This window comes from Ovis aries, chromosome 11, assembly GCF_016772045.2.
Source record: "Ovis aries strain OAR_USU_Benz2616 breed Rambouillet chromosome 11, ARS-UI_Ramb_v3.0, whole genome shotgun sequence".
In the NCBI taxonomy this organism is placed as follows: domain Eukaryota; kingdom Metazoa; phylum Chordata; class Mammalia; order Artiodactyla; family Bovidae; genus Ovis; species Ovis aries.
The window spans coordinates 14,815,677-14,837,222 of NC_056064.1; the positions used below are offsets into that span (position 1 = coordinate 14,815,677).

At 44.1% G+C, this 21,546-nt stretch overlaps 1 protein-coding gene and 1 long non-coding RNA gene across 2 annotated transcripts; one reads left to right on the top strand and one right to left on the bottom strand.

Annotated features, from left to right (window-relative positions):
- The first annotated feature begins 69 nt into the window (after positions 1 to 69).
- Positions 70 to 15,978, top strand: LOC132657329 (uncharacterized). The gene is made up of 2 exons (XR_009595318.1): positions 70 to 9,036; positions 15,764 to 15,978. It is a non-coding gene; the product is annotated as an uncharacterized LOC132657329 (long non-coding RNA).
- A 107-nt stretch (positions 15,979 to 16,085) lies between these two features.
- Positions 16,086 to 21,524, bottom strand: ZNF830 (zinc finger protein 830). Its single transcript, XM_012186671.5, has one exon. The coding sequence runs from the start codon at positions 21,494 to 21,496 to the stop codon at positions 20,375 to 20,377; it is 1,122 nt and encodes a 373-aa protein (XP_012042061.3). The 5' UTR covers positions 21,497 to 21,524; the 3' UTR covers positions 16,086 to 20,374.
- Positions 21,525 to 21,546: the final 22 nt, after the last annotated feature.

Sequence of the window (21,546 nt, forward strand, 5' to 3'; positions counted from 1 at the left end):
GGGTCCTCGAGCTGGCCGCAGCACGCAGGCGCAGAGGCCCAGGCCCCGCCCCCCCCGCAGCCGCGCCACGCGTCCCAGCCCCTTGCCTGCCACGTGGGAGGTGGCCCGGGTGCTCCGAGTGCGGCTTGGTCCGTGGGGTTGGTTCGCGAGGTGCCACTGCGGCTGGAGAAAGCAGAGGTGCCGAGATGTGGCGGCGCCCTGAGGCGCATCCTGTTCTCAACTTCTGAGAATTTACCCCACCCCCTCCCAATTTACCCCATTGGCTCTTGGTGTTAGAGAGTATCTGGTCCTTAAAGGTCCTGGTCGAGAGACTATATTGTAATGAGCTTGGGGAAAGCAAAGATTCATTCTATTTTTCTGTATTCTCTCTGTCTGTGTCCCGCAAAGTGCCTAGCGCATGGTAAATATTTGGTAAATATTATTGAATTGAAAAGGGGCACTGGATAGATACAATATTAAGGAGTCATGGGTACAGTAAACCCTTGATGGTGTGTTGTGTATTTATTTTAAACCTCAGGTTAGCTTTTAAGGTCAACTTTTTGAGAGATTGGAACGGCTGTTTTTACAAAAGGATAGTGGACTCGGAGGTGAGAGAACTTGTTCACGGTCTAGGAAAGGTAGAGCAACTGGGCATTGTTACGTAAGCAAAGGTCAGACCCTGGGGAAAATTCTGTGCTCTCTGAAAAGGATCCTGTCGTTAAGACTCCCGGCTTCCACAGCAGAGGGCGCAGGTTGGGTCCCTGGTGGAGAACTATGATCCCGCATGCCCTGGAGTGCAGCCAAAAAATTTTAAAAAAAGGTCATGCCCTTTGTTATGTAGAGGATGGAGAGCCATTAAGGGGCTTAAGAAGCAGTGAGGGAATTAGTCAACCAGTGCTGGCTTGGGCAGAACGTGAAAATGGAATGACAGAGGTCAGCATGGCACCATACAAGGCTGCATCATTGACTCAGTGGGCATGAGTTTGAGTAAATTCTGGGAGGTGGTGAGGGACAGGGAAGCCTGGTAAGTTACAGTTCATGGGGTTGCAAAGAGTCAAAAGACTTAGTGACTGAACAATACAAGGGTCCCATAAAAATTCGTGAAGAGGTTCACGTTTTTAAGGAAAGTTTTTTGTTTTTGTTTTTTATGGTATCTATATCAAACCATGGAGAAGGAAATGGCAACCCACTCCAGTATTCTTGATTAATTCCCATGGACAGAGGAGCCTGGTGGGCTACAGTCCATGGGGTCCCTAAAGAGTCAAACATGACTTAGCGGCTAAACAACAGCAACATATCAAACCACTATGCTGTATACTTTAGACTTACACAGTGACGTGTGTCAGTTACTTCACAGTAAAACTGGGGAGGAAGAAAGGTGCTTGTAGTGACCCATGTGAAAGATGAAAGTAAGTGCCCTGGACAAGCTCAGTTAGTTGGGATGGATGCATTGTTTGATAAGCATTTAAAATTTAAATTATCTTCTAGGTAAAGTGCTCATTTGTTTAAAGATGTAATATAGATGACTTGAATGAACAGATAGATAATGGTGCCATTAACTGAGATAGAAAATGAGAGCAGGAGGTATTTTGAGTAAGAGGATGAATTTTGTTTCGGTTGGTTGAGGCCAGCCATGAGGTCACTGTTTGAAGTGGGCAAAGTCTTGTGTATGGCAGCATGAACAGGTCTGGGGCTAGAAGGTCCCTGGAGGTTCAAGTCCAACTCTGGAGGTTGAGCAATCCTGAATATAGTGTCACTGTGTTTACTACACTGTTTTGAAAGTCCACTAGACTGCGTCTGACTTTTTCCCTGTCCCTGTGCTGTTCGATGCTGTCATCACTGTTGAGCTCTTGAAATGTGGCCAGTCCTTTTTGAGATGTGCTGGGCGAGGGGAGCGATAAATTAGGCGTTTGACATTAACATATCCACAATATATATAAGATAGATAAACAAGAAGGATCTGCTGTATAGCACAGGAAACTATACCCAGTATCTTGTAATGAACTATAATGGAAAATAATCTGAGAAAATACGTATCTATAACTGAGTCGCTTTTCTATACACCTGAAACTAACAAAACACATAAATCAATTGCACTTCAATTAAAATCCATGGGGAGTTCCCTGGCAGTCCAGTGGCTTAGGGCTTGGCACTCTTACTGCTATGCCTGGGTTCAATTCCTGGTCAGGGAACTAAGATCCTGCAAGCAGCGTGGCAAAAAAAAAGAAAATCCAAATCAAGATGTGCCATAAGCGTAAAACACACAGTAATTTTTGAAGACGTATTATCCAAAAAAGACTGTAAGATACATTGTTAATTACGTGTTGAAATGATATTTTCGATATGTTGGGTCCAATAAGAATATATTATTCACATTAATTTTAACGGTTTAGGTTTTTGAAAATGCAGTGAGGAGAGAATATAAAACTGCAAGAGAGGAGGATTTCGTGTCGGTCCAGTGGTTAAGACTACACACTTCCAATGGAGGGGGCACAGGTTGGATCCCTAGCTGGGGAACTAAGATGTCATGAGGTGGCCAAAAACAAATTGCAAGTGGCCCCAGCACCACTTCTGTGGTGCTATCTAACAGAACACCACCCCAGACTTCACAAACCTGTTTGTGAAGGGTGACATCAGTGCCTTATGCATCTTTTTATCCTCAGTGCTTAAAACAGTAGCTGGTGCATAGTAGGCACTGTGCAAGTGTTTATGAGTACATGAATGAAACCTATAAGTGAATGAGTCTGAGAGTAATAAACCTCCCTCAGGAGGATGTTCATTATGTTGTATCTATGTTGTATCTAATGTTGGATGTAAATGTGCAAAAAGACTTAGGCTCTAAATGTTCTGCTTGCACTTCCCTGGTGCTCCAGTGGTTAAGAATCTGCCTGCCAGTGCAGGGGACATGGGTTCCATCCCTGGTCCAGGAAGATCCCACATGCCTCAGGGCAACTCAGGCCATGTTACACAATTACTGAGCCTGAGCTTTAGAGCCCAGGAGAAGGCAATGGCACCCCACTCCAGTACTCTTGCCTGGAAAATCCCATGGACGGAGGAGCCTGGTAGGCTGCAGTCCATGGGGTTGCTAAGAGTTGGACATGGCTGAAGTGACTAAGCAGCAGCAGCAGCAGCAGCAGCAGAGGTTTAGAGCCCATGCCCTGCAACAGGAAAAGCCATCACAATGAGAATCCCATGCCCTGCAACTAGAGAGCAGCCTCTGCTCACTGCAACTAGGGAAAGCCCCCTGGCAGCAATGTAGACCCAGCACAGCCAAAAATAAATATGTGAACATGTTAAAAAAATAAATATTAAGCTTCATTAGAGCTCCAAGGAACCCCTTAATGATCTTTGACTCAGACGCCAGCCATGCAGTTGAATGAGGTGTGAAAGCTGGCAGTTGCCTGACCTTCGAGAAGTGGGAGCTGCCACCAAGGAGAAGGAGGTGATGTGTGATGGGAATAGTGGGACTTTGGAGACATACAGACTTAGGTTTGAATTATGTTCCACTGCTGGCTGTGTATAACTTTCATTTGTTTTAACTTCTCAGGGGCTCAGTTTTCATGGTGAAATGGGGATAAAACTCTCTCTTAGGATTGTGTGTGGCAATTAAACGAAATGACATATATTAACTAGCAAACTGTTTGACACTTGGAGGGATTTCAGAAAACATGCATTCCCCCCGACTCCCCAGCCTGGATACATTCATGCACTGCAGAGTTTAATCATTCAGTTAGTCATCAGTCTGTCAAGTATTGATTGAGCGCCTGCTCTGGCTTAGACACTATTCCAAGAACTGGAATACAGCACTGAAACAAAGCAGACAAAATCTCGGCCCTCCTGGAGCTAACTGGTTAGTGTGGGAGATAGATAGTAAACAGTAAGGAAAAGGCACGTTCATATTCGCTTGTAGCTCAGCCGTAAAAATGCTGGAGACCTGGGTTCGATTCCTGGGTCAGGAAGATCCCCTGGAGAAGGAAATGGCAACCCACTCTAGTATTCTTGCCTGGAGAATCCCATGGACCCTGGCAGGCTGGGGTCACAAGAGTCGGACATGATGATGGGTGTTATGAACAAAAAGAAAGAAGAGATGGACAGGAGGTGTCAGGCAGGGCAGGATAGGGATGGATGTTTATTATTACTATTATTTTTTTCATTAATTTTTTTGGCTGTGCTGTGTCAGCTTGTTGGACGTTTTATAATTTTAGCAGTATCTTGTTATTCAATAATTATTAAATTACCATTAATTAATATATTATTATATTTTTATTTACAATATTATTAATATTGTAAATTGGGCTTCCCTAGTGGCTCAGCTGGTAAAAAAATCCACCTGCAATGCAGGAGATCCCAGTTTGATTCCTGAGTTTGGCTGTGCAGTGCATAGGCTTGTGGGACTTTTTATTTTTGAAATTATTATTAATTTTAACAATATTTTATTACTCAATAATTATTAAATTGTCGTCATTATATTTAATTAATAAACAGTTATTAATATTATATGCCCAGCTGTGTGGGTGTTCGTTGCTGCTCGTGGGCTTTCTCTGACTGCGGAGAGTGGGGGCTTCTCATTGTGGTGGCTTCTCTTAGTGCAGAGCACAGACTCTAGAGGGTGGGCTCAGTAGTTGGGGTCCATGGGTTTAGTTGCCCCACAGCATATGGAATCTTTCCAGACCAGGGATTGAACTCGTGTCTCCTCTATTGGTAGGCAGATTCTTAACCACTGGACCACCAGGGAAGTATGGCTTGTGGTATTTTCATTCTCCAACCTTAGGGCCTCAGAGATCAAACTAAGGCCCTCAGCAATGAAAGAACAGAGTCCTAACCACTAGTCTGCCAGGGAGTTCCTGCAGGTCGCAGTTTCAAATACAGTGTTTCAGATACAGCAAACTTGGCGCTTGGAGGCATTTCAGAAGATGTACATTCCCCCTGACTCCCCAGCCTGGATACATTCATGGCACTGGAAAGCCTTGCCAACGAACGGACAGTCGGCTACACTGGAAGGAATGAAGGAGGGAGCCAGGTGGAGAGGGAGTAGCAAGTAAAGGCCCAGGGCCAGCTTGTGCCTGTCCTGTTGAGAGATCACAGGGAGATGGGTGTGTCTGGAGCAGCAAGAGTTAAGGCTGAGAAGTACTGGAGATGAGATCCACAGGAGATCTGAAGACAGACCCTGGCCTATAAACCACTGTAAAGAAGCTGTTTTATTGCAGGTGAAATGGGAGACTAGTGGGTAACATTGAGCAGGGAAGTAACATGATCTGCTTAGGTTTTAACAACATTGCTGTCACTCTGCCTGCTGTGTCGAGAAACTGGAAAATGAGTTAGTTGACGGCTGTGAAAGGGAGAAATGGGGGCAGCTTGGGTGGTAACAGTGAAAGCAGTAATAACCGAAGGCTCGTGGACCCATACGGGATCTGTGGATAGGCTCAGGTGTCCTTGAACCCCTTGCAGTTTTATATAAATATTTGTGCGTAGTGCATTTTTGGAGGGAGAACTACTGGAGTCTCAAAGCAGTTCCATGATCCAAATCAAGAAGGACTTTGGGGGAATTCCCTGGAGGTCCAGTGATTAGGACTCCACCTTCACTGCTGAGGGCGTGGGTTCAATATCTGGTGGGGGAACTAAGATCCTACAAGCTATGCAGCATGTCAAAGAAGAGGAAGAAGAAGGACCTTGGTAGCAAATATGTAGGATTGTTGTTGTTGTTTGGTTGCTAAGTCAAGTCTGACTTTGCGACCCCATGGACTGTAGCTCGCCAGGCTCCTCTCTCCATGGGATTTCCCCGGGCAAGAATACTGGGGTGGGTTGCTATGCCCTCCTCCAGGGAATCTTCTTGACCCAGGGATCAAATCTACATCTCCTGCATTGCGGGTGGATTCTTTACTTCTGAGCCCCATGGGAAGCCCCAATATGCAGGATGCTTGCTGGTGATTCAAAATCCCATGCTTAAGTCCTTCCTTGAGACCTTGATCCTAAATCTTCCAGGCCAGTGATCCTGTTTGAGAGTCTCTTAGAGCTTCTGCCATCCCCTTTAGGACTGTAGTATCCCTGACCTCCGGTTTTCACCCATTAGGATTGTTCAGAAGAAGAAAAAAAAAAGTCACAGGGAACTGTGTAGACTGTGTTCTTTTTTATGCCACCCACTGTGGAAGCTTGGAAGCCATGGGCAGTAATAGGGAAAAGGCTTCACACCTGCCTAGAGACAGCCTGGGGGGACTCGTGAAGCTAGTTTGCACTCTGTGGATTCCCTTTTTAATAAGCTCTGGTCTATGAATCACATAAATCTCAGCACTGAGAGCTGATTTTACGGTTTGGTTTGCTTAATAGTCACACAATTAAAATAAGTTGTGAAAAACGGTGGTGGTGTTTGCCAGGATAAATATTTAAAAGGGAACAGCTGTAGAAAGATGTAATAATTCATATCAGCCCATGGCTCTTTATTCTCAATAAAGACTGTGGAGGTTATTTTATTTTTTTTGGCCACACTGTGGGGCACGCAGGATCTCAGTTCCCTGACCAGGGAGGAATCAAACCTGTGCCCCCTGCAGTGGAAGCATAGAGTCTTAACCACTGGGCCACCAGGGAAGTGTCTGGAGGTTGGTTCTTAACCAGAGGACTTTCCCCCCCATCCTCTTTCCTTTGAACATCTTTGTGGTGCAGCTGCCAGGTTGAAGCCAGACAGCTGAGAGGAGTCAGGTGTGCCTTTGGTGGAAGTTGATCCATTGCACAGAGTCGGGGCTTCTAGGCAGGACTGGGGTCACAGACACAGAACAAGGAAGACTCAAAGTTACTACCATCCTTCGTGAACTTTTGGTTGGGTGTTCTAGTATGAAGTCATGGGGGTTATGTTTTTTAAGAGGCGTAAGTTAACAGTTTTCAAGGGGAAAATTGATTTTACCAAGAGAGACTGTTTGGGAAGTAAGTTCTCCTCCACTGGACTGTGGGCTGGTCGATGAGCACTGATGACCGCTGGTTTTCCGGTGCTGATGTGCAGCAGAGGTTGAAGGCTGGGTTCCTTCCTCTCTTATTCCTTGTGTCATTTACTTTAAACCAGGAGAGCCCCAGGCCCTCTTTTCTAGAAGGTTCCCCCCGAGCTCTCCTACCGAAGCCTTCTGACCAAGCAGCCCGCTATGCTTTCTTTCTCCTGCCTTCAGTCTTGCCTTGAGATTTTAAAAGAAAAAACCTCTTGTTTACGTTTGCTTTATACACAGTACTCTCTGAGTACTACTTAACTCTGACACCAGATGTGTGGGTTTTGCAAATGTCAAGCAATCCTGTGACACCAGTTCAGTGTTCTGAAATTTATTGTTTTTGTTTGTTTTTTGTTTTTGGCTGAGTCCCAAAGCATGCAAGATCCTACTTCTCCGACCAGGGATCAAACCCGAACCCATGCCCTCTGCAGTGGAAGCCCAGCATCCTAACCACTGGACTGTCAGGGAATTCCTGGTGTTCTGTAACTTAATTCAGTTTTGATGCTCTCGACCTGGAGCTAGAGTCACGCCTCACATTTAAGGGCTCAGTTACCTGAGACTGCCCCCTCCCACCACGTGGATGCCAATCACAAATCCAGATTGTTACCTGTGCTTCTGACTGTCTATAGATCAGAATTTCCCAAGACCACATCCTTGGGGTTCAATTAATTTGCTAGGGCAGCTGACAGAACTCAAGAAAGCAAATTAATTACTAGATTCCCAGTTTGTTATGAAAGGATGTAGCTTAGGAACAGCCAGACAAAAGAGATGCACAGGGAAAAGTATGCAGGAAGGGGTGGAGAGCTTTTATGCCCTCTCTGGGCATACAATCCTCCCAACACCTCCCTCCTGCACCCTGTGTTCCCCAGTCCAGAAGCTGTCTAATGCCATATTTGGGTTTTGATGGAGGCTTCATCATACAGGCATGATCGGTTAAATCAGGGGCCATTGGTGATTGAATGTAGTCTCCCCTCCCTGGAGGTCGGGTAGTGAGAGTGAAAATTCTAGCCCTCTGATCAGGGTCGGCTTCCCATGTAAACAGCATCTATTCTTGTTGCTCAGTCACTAAGTCATGTCCGACTCTGCGACCCCATGGACTACAGTGTTCCAGGCTTCCCAGTCCTTCACTATCTCCCAGAGTTTGCTCAAACTTTTTTCCAGTGTATTCTTTTCCAATCCCTTCTCGAGGGCCTCATTAATATAAACTCAGGTGTGGTTGAAAGGGACTTATATATATATATAAAACAAATGACGCCATTGCCACTCTTCTCTCTCTAATCACTGGAAATTGCAAGGCTTTTATGAACTCTGTGCCAAAAATGGTGATGAAGGCCAACATACATATTTCTTATTATAAATCACAATATTAACAATAAAGGCGAGACTGTCCTCAGGGAGTACTCAGACTCAGAGAGAGTAAAGCCCAGTACCCGGAGAGAGTAAAAAGAAGGCTGGGGGAGGAAACTGACTAGGTATTAATAGATACCACATAACTAATGTGGAGAAGGAAATAGCAACCCACTCCAGTATTCTTGCCTAGGGAATCCCATGGACAGAGGAACTTGGAGGGCTCCAGTCCATAGGGTCTCACAGAGTCAGACACGACCGCAGTGACTTAGAACACACTCATGTACGTAACTAGTGAGTGGGAGTATTCTGACCCTAGACTTTTGATCAAAGTCCTGCTGGATAGCTTTCTCTTTTTTAAAAAAATTTAAGTATAATTGATTTATAATGTGCTACTGTCTACTGTACAACAGTGAATCAGTTATACATACATGTATTTAATTTTTTTTTGGATTCTTTTCTTGCATAGGTCATTGCAGAGTACTGAGAAGAGTTTCCTGTGCTATAGTAGGTCATTATTGGTTATCTATTTCATATATAGTAGGATGTATATGTCAATACCGATGTCCCAATGTATCTCTCCTCCTGCTTCCCCCCGATACCTGTACGTTTATTTTTTAATCTGTGACTCTATTTCTGTTTTGTAAATGAGTTCATTTGTACCATTTTTTCTAGATTCCACATGTAACTGCTGGATTTCTTACACTGTTTACAATACAGCCAGGTTGCAGTTTTCTTGATGGTAAGGGCCATGTTTTAAATTTATTCACTTTAAAAATTCCATTTACACTTTATTTATTTTTGGCTGTGGTGGGCCTTGGTTGCTGTGGTGGGACTTTCCCTAGCTGTGGCACGCGGGGGCTGCTCTGTCCTTGTGGTGCTCGGGCTTCTCATCGTGGTGGCTTCTCTTGTTGTGGAGCTCAGGCTCGAGGCGTGGGTTTCAGAAGTTGCTTTGCTTGGGCTTAGTTGCTCCGTGGCATTTGGAGTCTTCTCGAACCAGGGATCAAATCCGTTTACCCAGCTTTGACAGGCAGATTCTTAACCACTGGACCACAAGGCAAGTCCAAGGGCCATGCCTTCGATTATTTACTCAACTAACATTATTTGCGTGTAGGTACTAAAAACATTTACATGCTTTTAGCTCAATTAATCTTCTCCATAATCCCAGAAGATAGAAACTATTATTCTTTGTGTTTTGTAGTTGAGGAAAGTAAGGGTGAAGTAACTTAATCAAGGTCACCCGATTTAAAAATAGTGGACCTCGGGCCTGGTATATCTGTTGTTTCCCAGTTGGAATGTCTGGGAACTGAAGTCATCCTTCTTGCTCTGATCGGAGACCACTAGCAGTACAATTTATTGCTGGTGAAAGGGGAGGCGGGTAAGGCAGGGTGATGTGGAGAGAATGTGATAACAAACTTCAAAATATTTGACTTCCCAGGACTTCCCTGGTGGTCCAGTGGTTAAAAATCCACCTTCCACTGGGTTCAATCCCTGGTCAGGCAACCAAGATCCCACATGCTGCAGGGCAACTAAGCCCGTGCTCTGCAGGAAAAAGCCTGCAAAGCAAGAAAAAAAGAAAAAAAAAAAATTTGGCTTCCCAGCCCAACCAAGGTTTCTGAACAGCACCAAGTTTCCTTAACCTTGACTGTAAACTTTCCAAATCTTAACTTGCTATTTGCAGGTATCCCCTCCCATTTCCCACATTTTATTATTAAATAGAGAACACGGGACTGGGACTCAAGTTACACCTACACTTACTTTGGCAATTAACTTGCTGAGTTACCTTAGACAAACAATTAGACATTTAAAATGGAGGTGAAAATGGTTTTCTCCAGGGGATGTTGAGACTGGAAGAAAACTGGGCTCCCCAGGCAGTGCTAGTGGTAAGCTGCCAATGCAGAAACAAGAGACGTGGGTTCAGTCCCTGGACTGGGACGATCCCCTCGAGGAAGGAATGGCCACCCACTCCTGTGTTCTTGCCTGGAGAATCCCATGGACAAAGGAGCCTGAAGGTCCATGGCGAGTCCATGGGGTCGCAAAGAGTTGGACACGGCTGAAGTGACTTAGCACGGTCCGAAGGTTGCTGAGTAAATAAACCTCTCATGATGCAAATACAAGGTAATATTTAATAATTTGTTGTTGTTGCTTAGTCACTCAGTTGTGTCTGACTCTTTAGTGACCCCATGGACTGTAGCCTGCCAGGTTCCTCTGTCCATAGAATTTTCCAGGCAAGAATACTGGAGTGGGTGGCTATTTCCTACTTCAGGGGATCTTCCTGAATCAGGGATCGAACCTGTTCTCTCCTGCAGTGGCAGGCATTGGCAGGCGGGTTTGTTTTTTTTTTTTTACCGCTGAGGCATCAGGGAAATGATGCAGGGCTGAATTCCTTTACTTCTGAGCATCAGTTTTCCATCTGTAAGATGAAGATACTGCGTACCTTACAAGGTTGTTGGGATGGTTAGAGATGGTGTATGTTAAGCCCAATGCCAAACACATGGTAGGAATCTAGTGAATGGTAACTATTATTAATAATAACTTGACAACCTGGTTTGATACTCTTGTATCACCACATTTGGCAGAACAACAAACAAGCAGTACTCACACACACAAAAAGCAACAACCACCACCATCAACTACCCAAACATCATGGTCCGCTGAACTCCCCTGAAGGTGACCACTGGCTCCCCAGGGTGCTTGAAGCCCACCAAAGGCTGTGGCAAACTGGAGGTGCAGCCAGATGGAACTCTGTTCCTCCTCTGAGGCTGGGAGTGCTTTCAATGCAGGATGATGGCTTGGTGCAAAGACTCACTGGGAAATAGCTTTGACTGCCAAGTGACAGGGGTGAGCCACACGAGATGGTAGCAGGGAAGGGGCTGAGGGGAGCTGGGAGACAATGGTCTTAACTCTGCTACGGAGTCACTTTATTCCTCCTTCTCTCCGCTTGAGAGGCCTCCAGGCCATCAGGGCTGCCCACCCGCTCCTGCTGACCTTCTTCCCTTTTAGCTTGTTTGGTGCCAGGAAGAATTTGTTTTAGTTGCTAAATGCAGAGATGGCACATTGTACTAGCGGGGCTATGGTGTATACATAGCTCTCAAATAGTTCTCAGTTCTCAGTCCTGATGTCCCTTTCTCAAATGATGTAAACAGCCATCCCTCAGTATAGATGAGGGCTTTCATATGTCTGAGAAAGGAGACGCAGGACAGATTGGGCTTTTTTTTTTTTTACCATGCCAGGTGACTTGTGGGATCTTAGTTCCCTGACCAGGGATTGAACCCTGGCCCTCGGTGATGAGGGTGCGGAGTCCTAACCAGGGGATTCCCTGTGAGGCAGATTTCTTTCTTGTTTTTTTCAAGTATTTATTTGGCTGTGCCGGGTCTTAGTTGCGGCACATGTGATCTTTATTTACAGACTCTCAGTTGCAGCATGTGGGATCTAGTTCCCTGACCAAGGATCAAACCCTGGTGCCCTGCACTGGGAGCGTGGAGTCTTAGCCACTAGACTATCAGGGAAGTCCCAGAGCAGATTTCTCATCCCTTTGTTTAAGTACTGAACTGACTTCTGTTTGGGTTCCGATGTCCGTGAGTCAGTTTGATCTTTTGACCACTTTTCCAAGCCACTTCCTGCCTTTTGGGTATTATTCACTCCACAGATATTTACTGAGCCTTATTATGTGCCTGGCATTATTTCGGGTTGTGAATAAGACAGATGAGCTCCCTGCCCTTGTGGAGTTTACATTCTGGTGAGGAGATATGAAATTTATGTATCAATAAACAAGCTAATTTAAGATAGTGGTAGCAACCCACTCCAGTATTCTTGCCTGGAGAATCCCAGGGAGAGAGGAGCCTGGCAGGCTACAGTCCACAGGGTCACAAAGAGTCAGACATGACTGGAGCGACTGAGCACGCAAGTTTACTGAATTCATAGGGAAAATGTGATAAAATGACAGGAAGTGGGGGGTGGGATGGCTGTTTACATCATTTGAGAAAGGGACATTAAGACTGAGAACTGAATGATGAGAGGACTGTCATACTATTTGAGATAGGTCCTGAGCAGAGGGCCAGGCGCAGGTCCTGAAATGGCATGTTTGAGGAAGAGAAGGTTAGCTGCTGAGACCTGGGACACAGAGAATAAAAGGGGAGCGTGAAGCACATGAAGTTAGAAAGTAGTTCACAAAGTGGGGGTCCCCTGGATCATATTTAGCTCACATGCTGTTTTTGAGATTTCACTAAAAACAAAAATGATCCTGACTTGCAATTTCTCTTGGAAAAAACAAAACAAAACTAAACTAAACTTGGCCATGCCAGGCCTCCATTCTTAAACAACATTTGATTTCAACACAGAGCAGTTATATGCTCACTTGTCCGCTCCCAACCTCCTTTAATGAGGCTCAAGGTCAGAAGTAGGTCAAATAGTAAATATTTGAATTAGGAACTTCAGAGCTATTAATTGGACTATAAAGAAAGCTGAGTACCAAATAACTGATGCTTTTGAACTGTGGAGTTGGAGAAGACTCTTGAGAGCCCCTTGGACAGCAAGGAGATCCAGCCAATCCATCCTAAAGGAAATCAGTCCTGAATATTCATTGGAAGGACTGATGCTGAAGCTGAAACTCCAATAACTTTGACCACCTGATGGGAAGAACTGACTCACTGGAAAAGATCCTGATGCTGGGAAAAGTTAAAGGCGGGAGGAGAAGGGGACGACAGAGGATGAGATGGTTGGTTGGCATCACTGACTCAATGGACACGAGTTTGAGCAAGCTCTGGGAGTTGGTGTTGGACGGGGAGGCCTGGTGTGCTGCAGTCCATGGGGTCAAAAAGAGCTGGACACGACTGAGCGACTGAACTGAACTACAGAGCATCTTGTAGGCTGGGAAGGGCCTGGATTCTTTTTTCCCCCCAAAGTGTGATGGAAGCATATAATGAAGGGTTTTAAGTGACAGAGCGACTTGATCTATTTCACTCTACTTTGTAGATAACAGATTGTGGTTGGGAGGGGGACAGCCAACAATTAATGCAAAGGCTGTTGGTGGTGGTTAGGACCAGTGGAGACAGAAAGAAGTAGACAGATTCTGGGCATATTTTAGAGGTAGAGTTGCCAGGACTTAACTAACGCCTTAGCTTTGGAAAAGCAAAGGTAATGAAGGATGCATCCCAGGAGAAAAGTCAAGCCTGGGGATATAAATTGGGAGTCATCAGTATATGGGTGATACTATTTTTTTTTTAATTTGAAGTGTAGTTGATTTATAATGTTGTGCTAGTTTCTGCGGTACAGCAAAGTGAATCAGTTATACATGGACATATATCCACTCTTTTTAAGATTCTGTTCCCATAAGGTCGTTAGAGTGTTGAATAGAGTCCCCTGTGCTATACAGTAGCTCCTTACTATTTTATATTTAGCAGCCTGTATGCGTCACTCCCAGTCTCCCAGTGTATCCCTCTTTCTCTCTTTCCCCCCTGGTAACCGTAAGTTTGTTTTCTATATCTGGCACTCTGTTTCTGTTTCACAAATAAGTTCATTTGTCTCTTTTTTTTTTTAAAGATTCCACCTATAAGCAACATCACGTATTTATCTTTCTCTGACTTACTTTACTTAGTATGGTGGTCTCTAGGTCCATACATGTTGCTGCGATATGGATGCTATTTAAACACACGAGGGACTTCCCTGGTGGTACAGTGGATGAGAATCCACCTGCCATTGTAGGGGACACGGGTTCGATCCCTGGTCCGGGAAGATTCTACACGCTGCGGAGCAACTGAGCCCATGTGCACCACAACTGCTGAAGCCATTGTGCCCCAGAGCCTGTGTTCCCCAGCAAGAGAAGCCACCCCGGTGACAAGCCCGCCCACCACAACAATGAGTAGTCCCAGCACAGCAAAGAAGACCCGGCGCAGCCAAAAAGAAATAAATGCTTTAAAAAACCAAACCGAAACAAACCCGTGGGAATGAATGAGGTCACTGAGGGAGGAAATGTAGATAGGAAATAAAATGCAGAGTTAGAGGAATTTTGTTTTCCTGTTCAAATTTAAAGTATCTAAATTCCTGGTATCATGTGGGCTACTAGAATCTCAACATTGAAAAAGCAATCTAAGGTCATCTATCTGGCCACCATTCCTACCCACATATGTATTTTCTCAAACCCCTCTACAAAATGTTCCGCCAAGTTGGTGCATCATTGTCAAGAAGCATACTATTTCCATTAAGACCTTCCATTCATTAGAAAGTGGCTTTTCCTCCTGTCAAACTTTTACATAGATGAATATCTATCTATCTATCTATCTATCTATCTATCTATCTATCTATCTATCTATCTATCTATATCTATATATATATCTCCAAAAGGGACAGTGTTGAGAGTAAAAGAACATACTAATCATAATTATACCAAGACACCTGGGACTTTCCTGGACAAATCTGGTAACAATACCTTAGCCATCTCTGTCTCTAGATTGTCAACTGGATGACTTTGGAGCAAGTGAGTGATAGTCGCTCAGTTGTGTCCGACTCTTTGCATCCTCATGGACTATAGCCTGCCAGGTTTCTCTGTCCATGGAATTCTCCAGGCAAGAATACTGGAGTGGTTTGCCATTTTCTTCTGCAGGGGATCTTCCCGACCCAGGGATCAGAGGTCTCCTGTACTGCAGGCAAATTCTTTACCATCTGAGCCACCAGGGAAGCCTACTTTTAAGAGACATTTCTAAGTATAAAGACAGGTCAACTTAAAAAGTATCAGCAGGTACATGCTTGACTTTATCTTATAATCTATAGATAATACATTAGAATATGTAATGAACCCATACACCTTTTCTATAGAAAGTCCCCATGTGTACACAATTATATCCATGTATGTCCATGGGATTCTCCAGGCAAGAATACTGGAGTGGGTTGCCATTTCCTTCTCCAGGGCATCTTCCCAACCCAGAGATTGAACCTGCACTTTCTGCATTGGCAGGCGGCTTCTTTACTACTGAGCCACCTGGAAAGCCCAAAAGAGGGAATTAGGGGCATTAAACTATTAGCCTAAGATCAAGTTAGCATAACTTAAATTAGCATAACTCAAGTTAGCAAATTAGTAGTAGCATGGGGCAGGGTTAGACCAGATGCTACTAGTTGAAATACTTTCATTGCTTTATTTATAAATTTCAGTTTATAAACCCCTGTAACATGCATGCGTCATTAGACTTTCACTACACTCTGCCAGGTATCATGATCATTTTCTAGTACAGCAAACTAAGTTTCAGAGAGGCCACTTACCCAAGATCACCAGATGTTAAAAAGTAGAGGGTGGGGCTAACTCTGTTCAGCATCCTGTGGTAGATCATAATGGAACAGAATATGAGAATAAATATATATAACTGAATCACTTTGCTGTACAATAGAAATTAACACAACATTGTAGATCCACTATACTTCAATAAAAGAAAAAGTAGAGTGGGAACTTGAATTTGTCTTTTGTTTTCTCTTGACAGGTCCTGTGTTCTTTCCATTGCTCCATACTAATCTACTGAGTGCTACATTAAAAGTTTTAGGCCTAAATTATACTTTTCCGCACAGTTTTCACTCCATAGCATCTAATTTTGTTCCCTGGTGTGTAAAAAGTAGTCATTACCTATCATTAAATGAGATATATGTGAAAGTATTTTATAAATCGTAAGGCACTGGACAAATAAACATTTGAAGCCTAGTTTGGAGATTGGCAATTTTTTCTTTCCCTCCAAGTTAGGGGGAATACATTCAGTTGATAAGTGAAAAGGGTGAGAGGTGTACAGAGCAGTACTTACAATCATTCTAACACAGGCATGCCTCATTTTATTGCACTTTGTAGTACTGCTTTTGTTTTTACAAATTGAAGGTTTGTGGCAACTTTGCATTGAACTAGTCTATTGGTGTCATTTTTCCAACAGCATTTGCTCATTTTGTGTCCGTGTCACATTTTGATAATTCCCACAATATTTCAAACTTTTCCCACATTGTATTTGTTCAGTTCAATCATGTCCGACTCTTTGCGACACCATGAACTGCAGCACACCAGGCCTCCCTGTCCATCACCAACTCTGGAGTTCACCCAAACCCATGTCCATTGAGTTGGTGATGCCATCCGACCATCTGATCCTCTGTCATCCCCTTCTCCTCCCGCCTTCACTACCTCCCAGCATCAGGGTCTTTTCAAATGAGTCAGCTCTTTGCATCAGGTGGCCAAAGTATTGGAGTTTCAGCTTCAACATCAGTCCTTCCAAGGAACACCCGGACTGATCTCCTTTAGGATGGACTAGTTGGATCTCCTTGCATTCCAAGGGACTCTCAAGAGTCTTCTCCAACACCACAGTTCAAAAGCATCAATTCTTTGGTGCTCAGCTTTCCTTTATAGTCCAACTCTCACATCCATACATGACCATTGTTATGGTCATCTATAATCAGTGATCTTTGAGGTTACTACTGTGGTCACTGAAGGCTCGGATGATGGTTAGCATATTCTACAAGAATTTTTAAATTAAGATATGTATCAATACTTTTTTTCAAGACATAATGTTATTACACACTTGATAGACTACAGTAACTTTATGTATTGGGAAATCAAAAAATTTGTGTGACTTGCTTTATTGTTTATCACGGTGGTGTGGAATGGAACTTGCAACGTCTTTGAGGTGTGTCTGTAAATGTTGGATGCATTAGTGTGTGTGCCCGTGTGCATGCTCAGTTGTGTCCATCTCTTTTGTGACCCCATGGACTGTAGCCTGCCAGGCTCCTCTCTCTATAGGATTTTCCAGGCAGGAATACTGGAGTGCGTTGCCATATCCTCCTCCAGGGAATCTTCCTGACCTAGGGACTGAAATGTCTCTTGTATCTCTTGCATTGACAGGTGGATTCTTTACCACTGCACCAACTGGGAAGCCCTGGCTGCATTAGGGGAAAAGTGAAAGTGAAGTCACTGTCGTGTCCAACTCTTGGCGACCCCATGGACTGTAGCCCACCAGGCTCCTCCATCCATGGGATTCTCCAGGCAAGAGTACTGGAGTGGGTTGCCATTTCCTTTTCCAGGGGATCTTCCTGACCCAGGGATCGAACCCAGGTCTCCCGCATTGTAGGTAGACACTTTACCATCTGAGCCACCAGGGAAGTCTTTAGGGGGAAGTTTCTAAAAAGACAACATGACAAGACATCTTTGGGAACAATTCTTAGAATTTGGGAACATGGTTGGTATTTGCAGTCTAATGCAAAACCTGTTTCACATAGCTCTAAGAGGTATAAAGAAGCTCTCCAAGGCATGGAGGATCAAGAAGGATTCAACAACTCCTGTTGCTGTCTACATCAATCTCAGATTTAACAAGAATTCACTGGCTTTTGATCAAGGACCCATTACTCATGCTCTGAGTTTTGAGAGCTTTTGGGTCCTCCTAAAAACCCAGTGGGGGGTTTACATGCTTGGCACTCCTTAAGCTCTTCTTCAACTGTTACAGTAAAGGACTCAATAACCTTAAGGCTACTCAACTGTTGACTTAGTGAAAGTGCCAGCTCCTTAGAGAACAGCACTCAAGGCCCTCCTTGGTTTGTAACCTACCTTTGCAATTGCCCCTCCCTTTGCAATTCCTGTTGTCAGGAATGAACACTGTTCCAGTTAAATTAAGCTGCTCACTACCTCCTGAGGATGTTCTACTTTCCATCTGGATACCTTTATTTTTCTGGCTGTTTGGTGCAACATGTGGGATCTTAGTTCCCTGACCAGGGATCCAGCCCATGCCCCATGTGAAAACTAATTTCACATTCTTTTTACTGTTTCATGTAGGTACTAGAAAATTTAATATATGTATGTGGCTTGCATTTTATATATGTGTATGCTCAGACGCTGCTGTATATGACTTTGAGACCCCAGTACTACAGCCCGCCAGGCTCCTCAGTCTGTGGAATTCTCCAGGCAAGAATACTGGAGTGAGTTGCCATTTCCTTCTCCAGATTTACCTGACCCAGGGATCGATCCCACATATCCTGCACTGCATGCAGATTCTTTACTGCTGAGCCACTGATTTTTAATTAAGAATACGTTTTTTTAAAAGATTTCTTTTGATGTGGACCATTTAAAAAGTCTTTATTGAATTTGTTACAAGATTGCTTATGTTTTGATTTATTGTCTGCAAGGCATGTGGGGTCTTAGCTCCCTGAGCAGGGATCAAACATGCACCCCTGTATTGGAAGGCCAAGTCTTAACCCCTGGACCACCAGGGAAGTCCCTTGAATTAGTTTTAATATACAGCGCCCCTCTAGATCATTAGCCCACTCTCTTAGGCCCGTGTAGAAGTGAGCCCACCCTTCAAGCCCCACCTTGTACTGTCTCACATCCTGAAATAATATGATAAATGATAAAAAAATTCTAAGTCTGGGTTCATATATTTGATGCAGACATACCCTTTACATTATCAAACTGAAGTTACTGTCAGATCAGCGGGACACATCAGGAAAGCAAAGCCTTTTTGCCAAAGGCATAGGACAATTAAAATGCTCTGGAAGCATTTAGATAACTTCTTACAGGCACCCATACTAGAAAAACTCCAAACCCCTGAATTCCATCTGTATTTCTATTGTTCTTCACTTCTAGTCACTAAGATGTTAGCTCTTCCTATGAAATTCTTTAATTCTATTACCTTTTTTTCAGTACATACCTAGTTAGTCTTAGTTGCTTTGCTTTTAAAGTCTAGTTTCCAAGTAGTTTCCCAGCTTCCTGCCCCCTACCCATGTTCATTCCATTCTATATACTGCAACTAAAATAATCTTCCGTATTTTCTGCAGATGTAACTCTTGGCTTGAAAACTTTCTTTTTGCCCAGTGTCTGTAGGAAGAATTCTTTTGTTCAACATTCAAGGCTTTTTCATACCTTAACCCTGGACCTAAAACCTGGGCTTCAGGGAAATCAGACTGAGCTTATATAAATCACTTAGAACTCTGCCTGGCTTATACTGAAAGAAAGTCTTAGCTATTACCTCCTTCTTACAACTGATAGAACCTGTTAACTCTGAACCCTAATTTACCACAATATTTAACAATAAAATCTAAGATTAGGTGGAATATACATAAAACATAGTATTTCTGTTATGCGACAGTAAACTTGTGGGATTTGTCATTTAAAGAAATAAAAGGCTGGGAAAATGTAAATGTGTTCTGGATTTAGCACAGTGGTGCCCGAATTTTAGCCTTATTAGAATAATGGGAAGCTTGCTTTTTTTTTTGGCCAAGCCTCACAGCTTTCCCGGATCTTAGTTTCCTGATTAGGGTACCAGAGATTGAACCGGCGCCGGTTGCAGTGGAAGTGCAGACCCCTGACCACTGGACCATTTGGGAATTCTCACAGAAGCTGGGAAGCTATCAAAACTAATACAGGTGTCTGAGCCCCACTCTAGCTTTACTGAATCTCTTCAATGGTAGGGGCACATGAATTTTAAAAAAAGCTTCACACATGATTCACGTACACTTTTTAAAAAACTTTGCATGAAATTTTCATGTGCACCTACAACCAAGAATTACTGGTTTAATACAGAAACTCTGGATTAAGGTAGTTGATCATGCTTGGCATGTATTTTTCACTATGTTCTCTTGGAACATGGTTTTATAAAACAGAGAACTAATTAGTTCTGAATAACTTGTTATTCATGAGCAGTGTTCTTAAAAACAACAAAATAACCTTGAATTTGATTTAGGGAGTTGGAAAAGAACAAGTCATATATACCGCAAACGCCACACTTGGTTTTCATTTAAATGCTTGTCTGTTAGTCTGACTTCTATTAATTTATAAATTTCAAACCAGAATTCTTAAGTAAATATATATTTAGTATGTACAACATTTACAGTTTTTACAACCCAAACTTTAGCTATATAAGTGTGTGAAAAAACTGGCATTTAAGTATGTAATACTTCAAAAACACCTCTACCTCAAAAATATTTTACACCAATTTTCCAAAGTGGTCTCTTCGCAGGCTCATTGTATCTCAACAATCCAGTTAGGTTACCAAGTCTCTAAGCATGGAGTAAAGGGTACTGTACTGAGACAGCACTTTCTACACAACAGTACAAAATCGTGGGTCTCTGAAACCCTATAACAAAGCTCCCTTCACTCTCCAATCCTGAGACAATAAATCCTGTAGTTCCCCCTCGTCATCGCTGTCAACATTCTCCTCTTCCTTTTTCTGCAGTTCTTTTATGGTCAGAACCTCTTTAAGCTTATTTTTTATTTCATCCTGGCGATTCCGCAGCTTCTCCACTCGACGGTAACACTCAATCTGCTCATCGATCTCCCCAATCTGTCGGTCCAACCGTCCCTCCTCATCCTCTTCGGCAACTATGGCTTCGGAAATAGTGTTGACCTGTCTCATAGCTTTTTGAAATTCGTCCCATTCTTTGTCCATCTGGTCCTTTGGGGCATCAACCTTTCGTACCCTCGCATCTATCTCAGGGTCGTCAAAAAACCCTTCCGGTAATGCTTCCGCAGTGTTTTCTCTCCTTTCCACTACTTTTTCATGTATTTCTGCTTTCTCAATTGACCCGGAATGAGGGATTAAAGGGGCCTTGGGAGGATTTGTATCCGAGAAATTGCTTGGCAGCCTACTACCAGTTGCCTCCCGCGAGGAAGAGAGTGAGTGTTCCTTGCTCTGTGAATTGGACGGCTGCTTACAGGCATCCCCCTTCTTCCCTTCTCCTCTTCCTCCTCCCTCCTCCTCTTCCTCGTCCTCCTCGTCATCATAATCAGGGAGTAAACCGAGTCCCGAAGCCTTACCGACGGTCGCCCTAGTGGACTCCTTCCCGGCTTTGTCGAAGTTGGTGGGCAAAGCGGACGTGGAGGGCTGTACCTGAGGAACCAGGGAGGCCTTCGCTCTTTTGGCATCTTGGCTCTCAGAGTCCGGCGCCTTCCTCTTGGTGGACTGAGGCACTGCGGTGGCGGACGGGCCCTGGGCTGCTTCCTTCGCGCCTTTCAGCTCGGCCACTTTCTCTCGGTGCTGCTTTCCCAGGACGTGAGTCTGCCACAGGAGCTCGCTCTTAACCGGAGTGTTACACAGGGCACAACTCAGCTGCCCCAAGCGGTTGTACTTCGCGAATGGAGATTCTATCCGTTTCCGGTTGGTGCTCAGACGCTGTTTCTCCTTCATCAACCGCCTCAGTTCGTCCTGATTCACCACTCGCTTCCCCGCGGCAGGCCGAGCTGAGGCGGACGACGCCATCTTTGCGATCCGACCGGAGGCGATCCTTGCTTCCGTCCCGGCGACGCCTG

Bases quoted from the DNA above. Each gene is read 5' to 3' on its own strand.
- ZNF830 (XM_012186671.5), bottom strand. From the start codon at position 21,496: ATGGCGTCGTCCGCCTCAGCTCGGCCTGCCGCGGGGAAGCGAGTGGTG.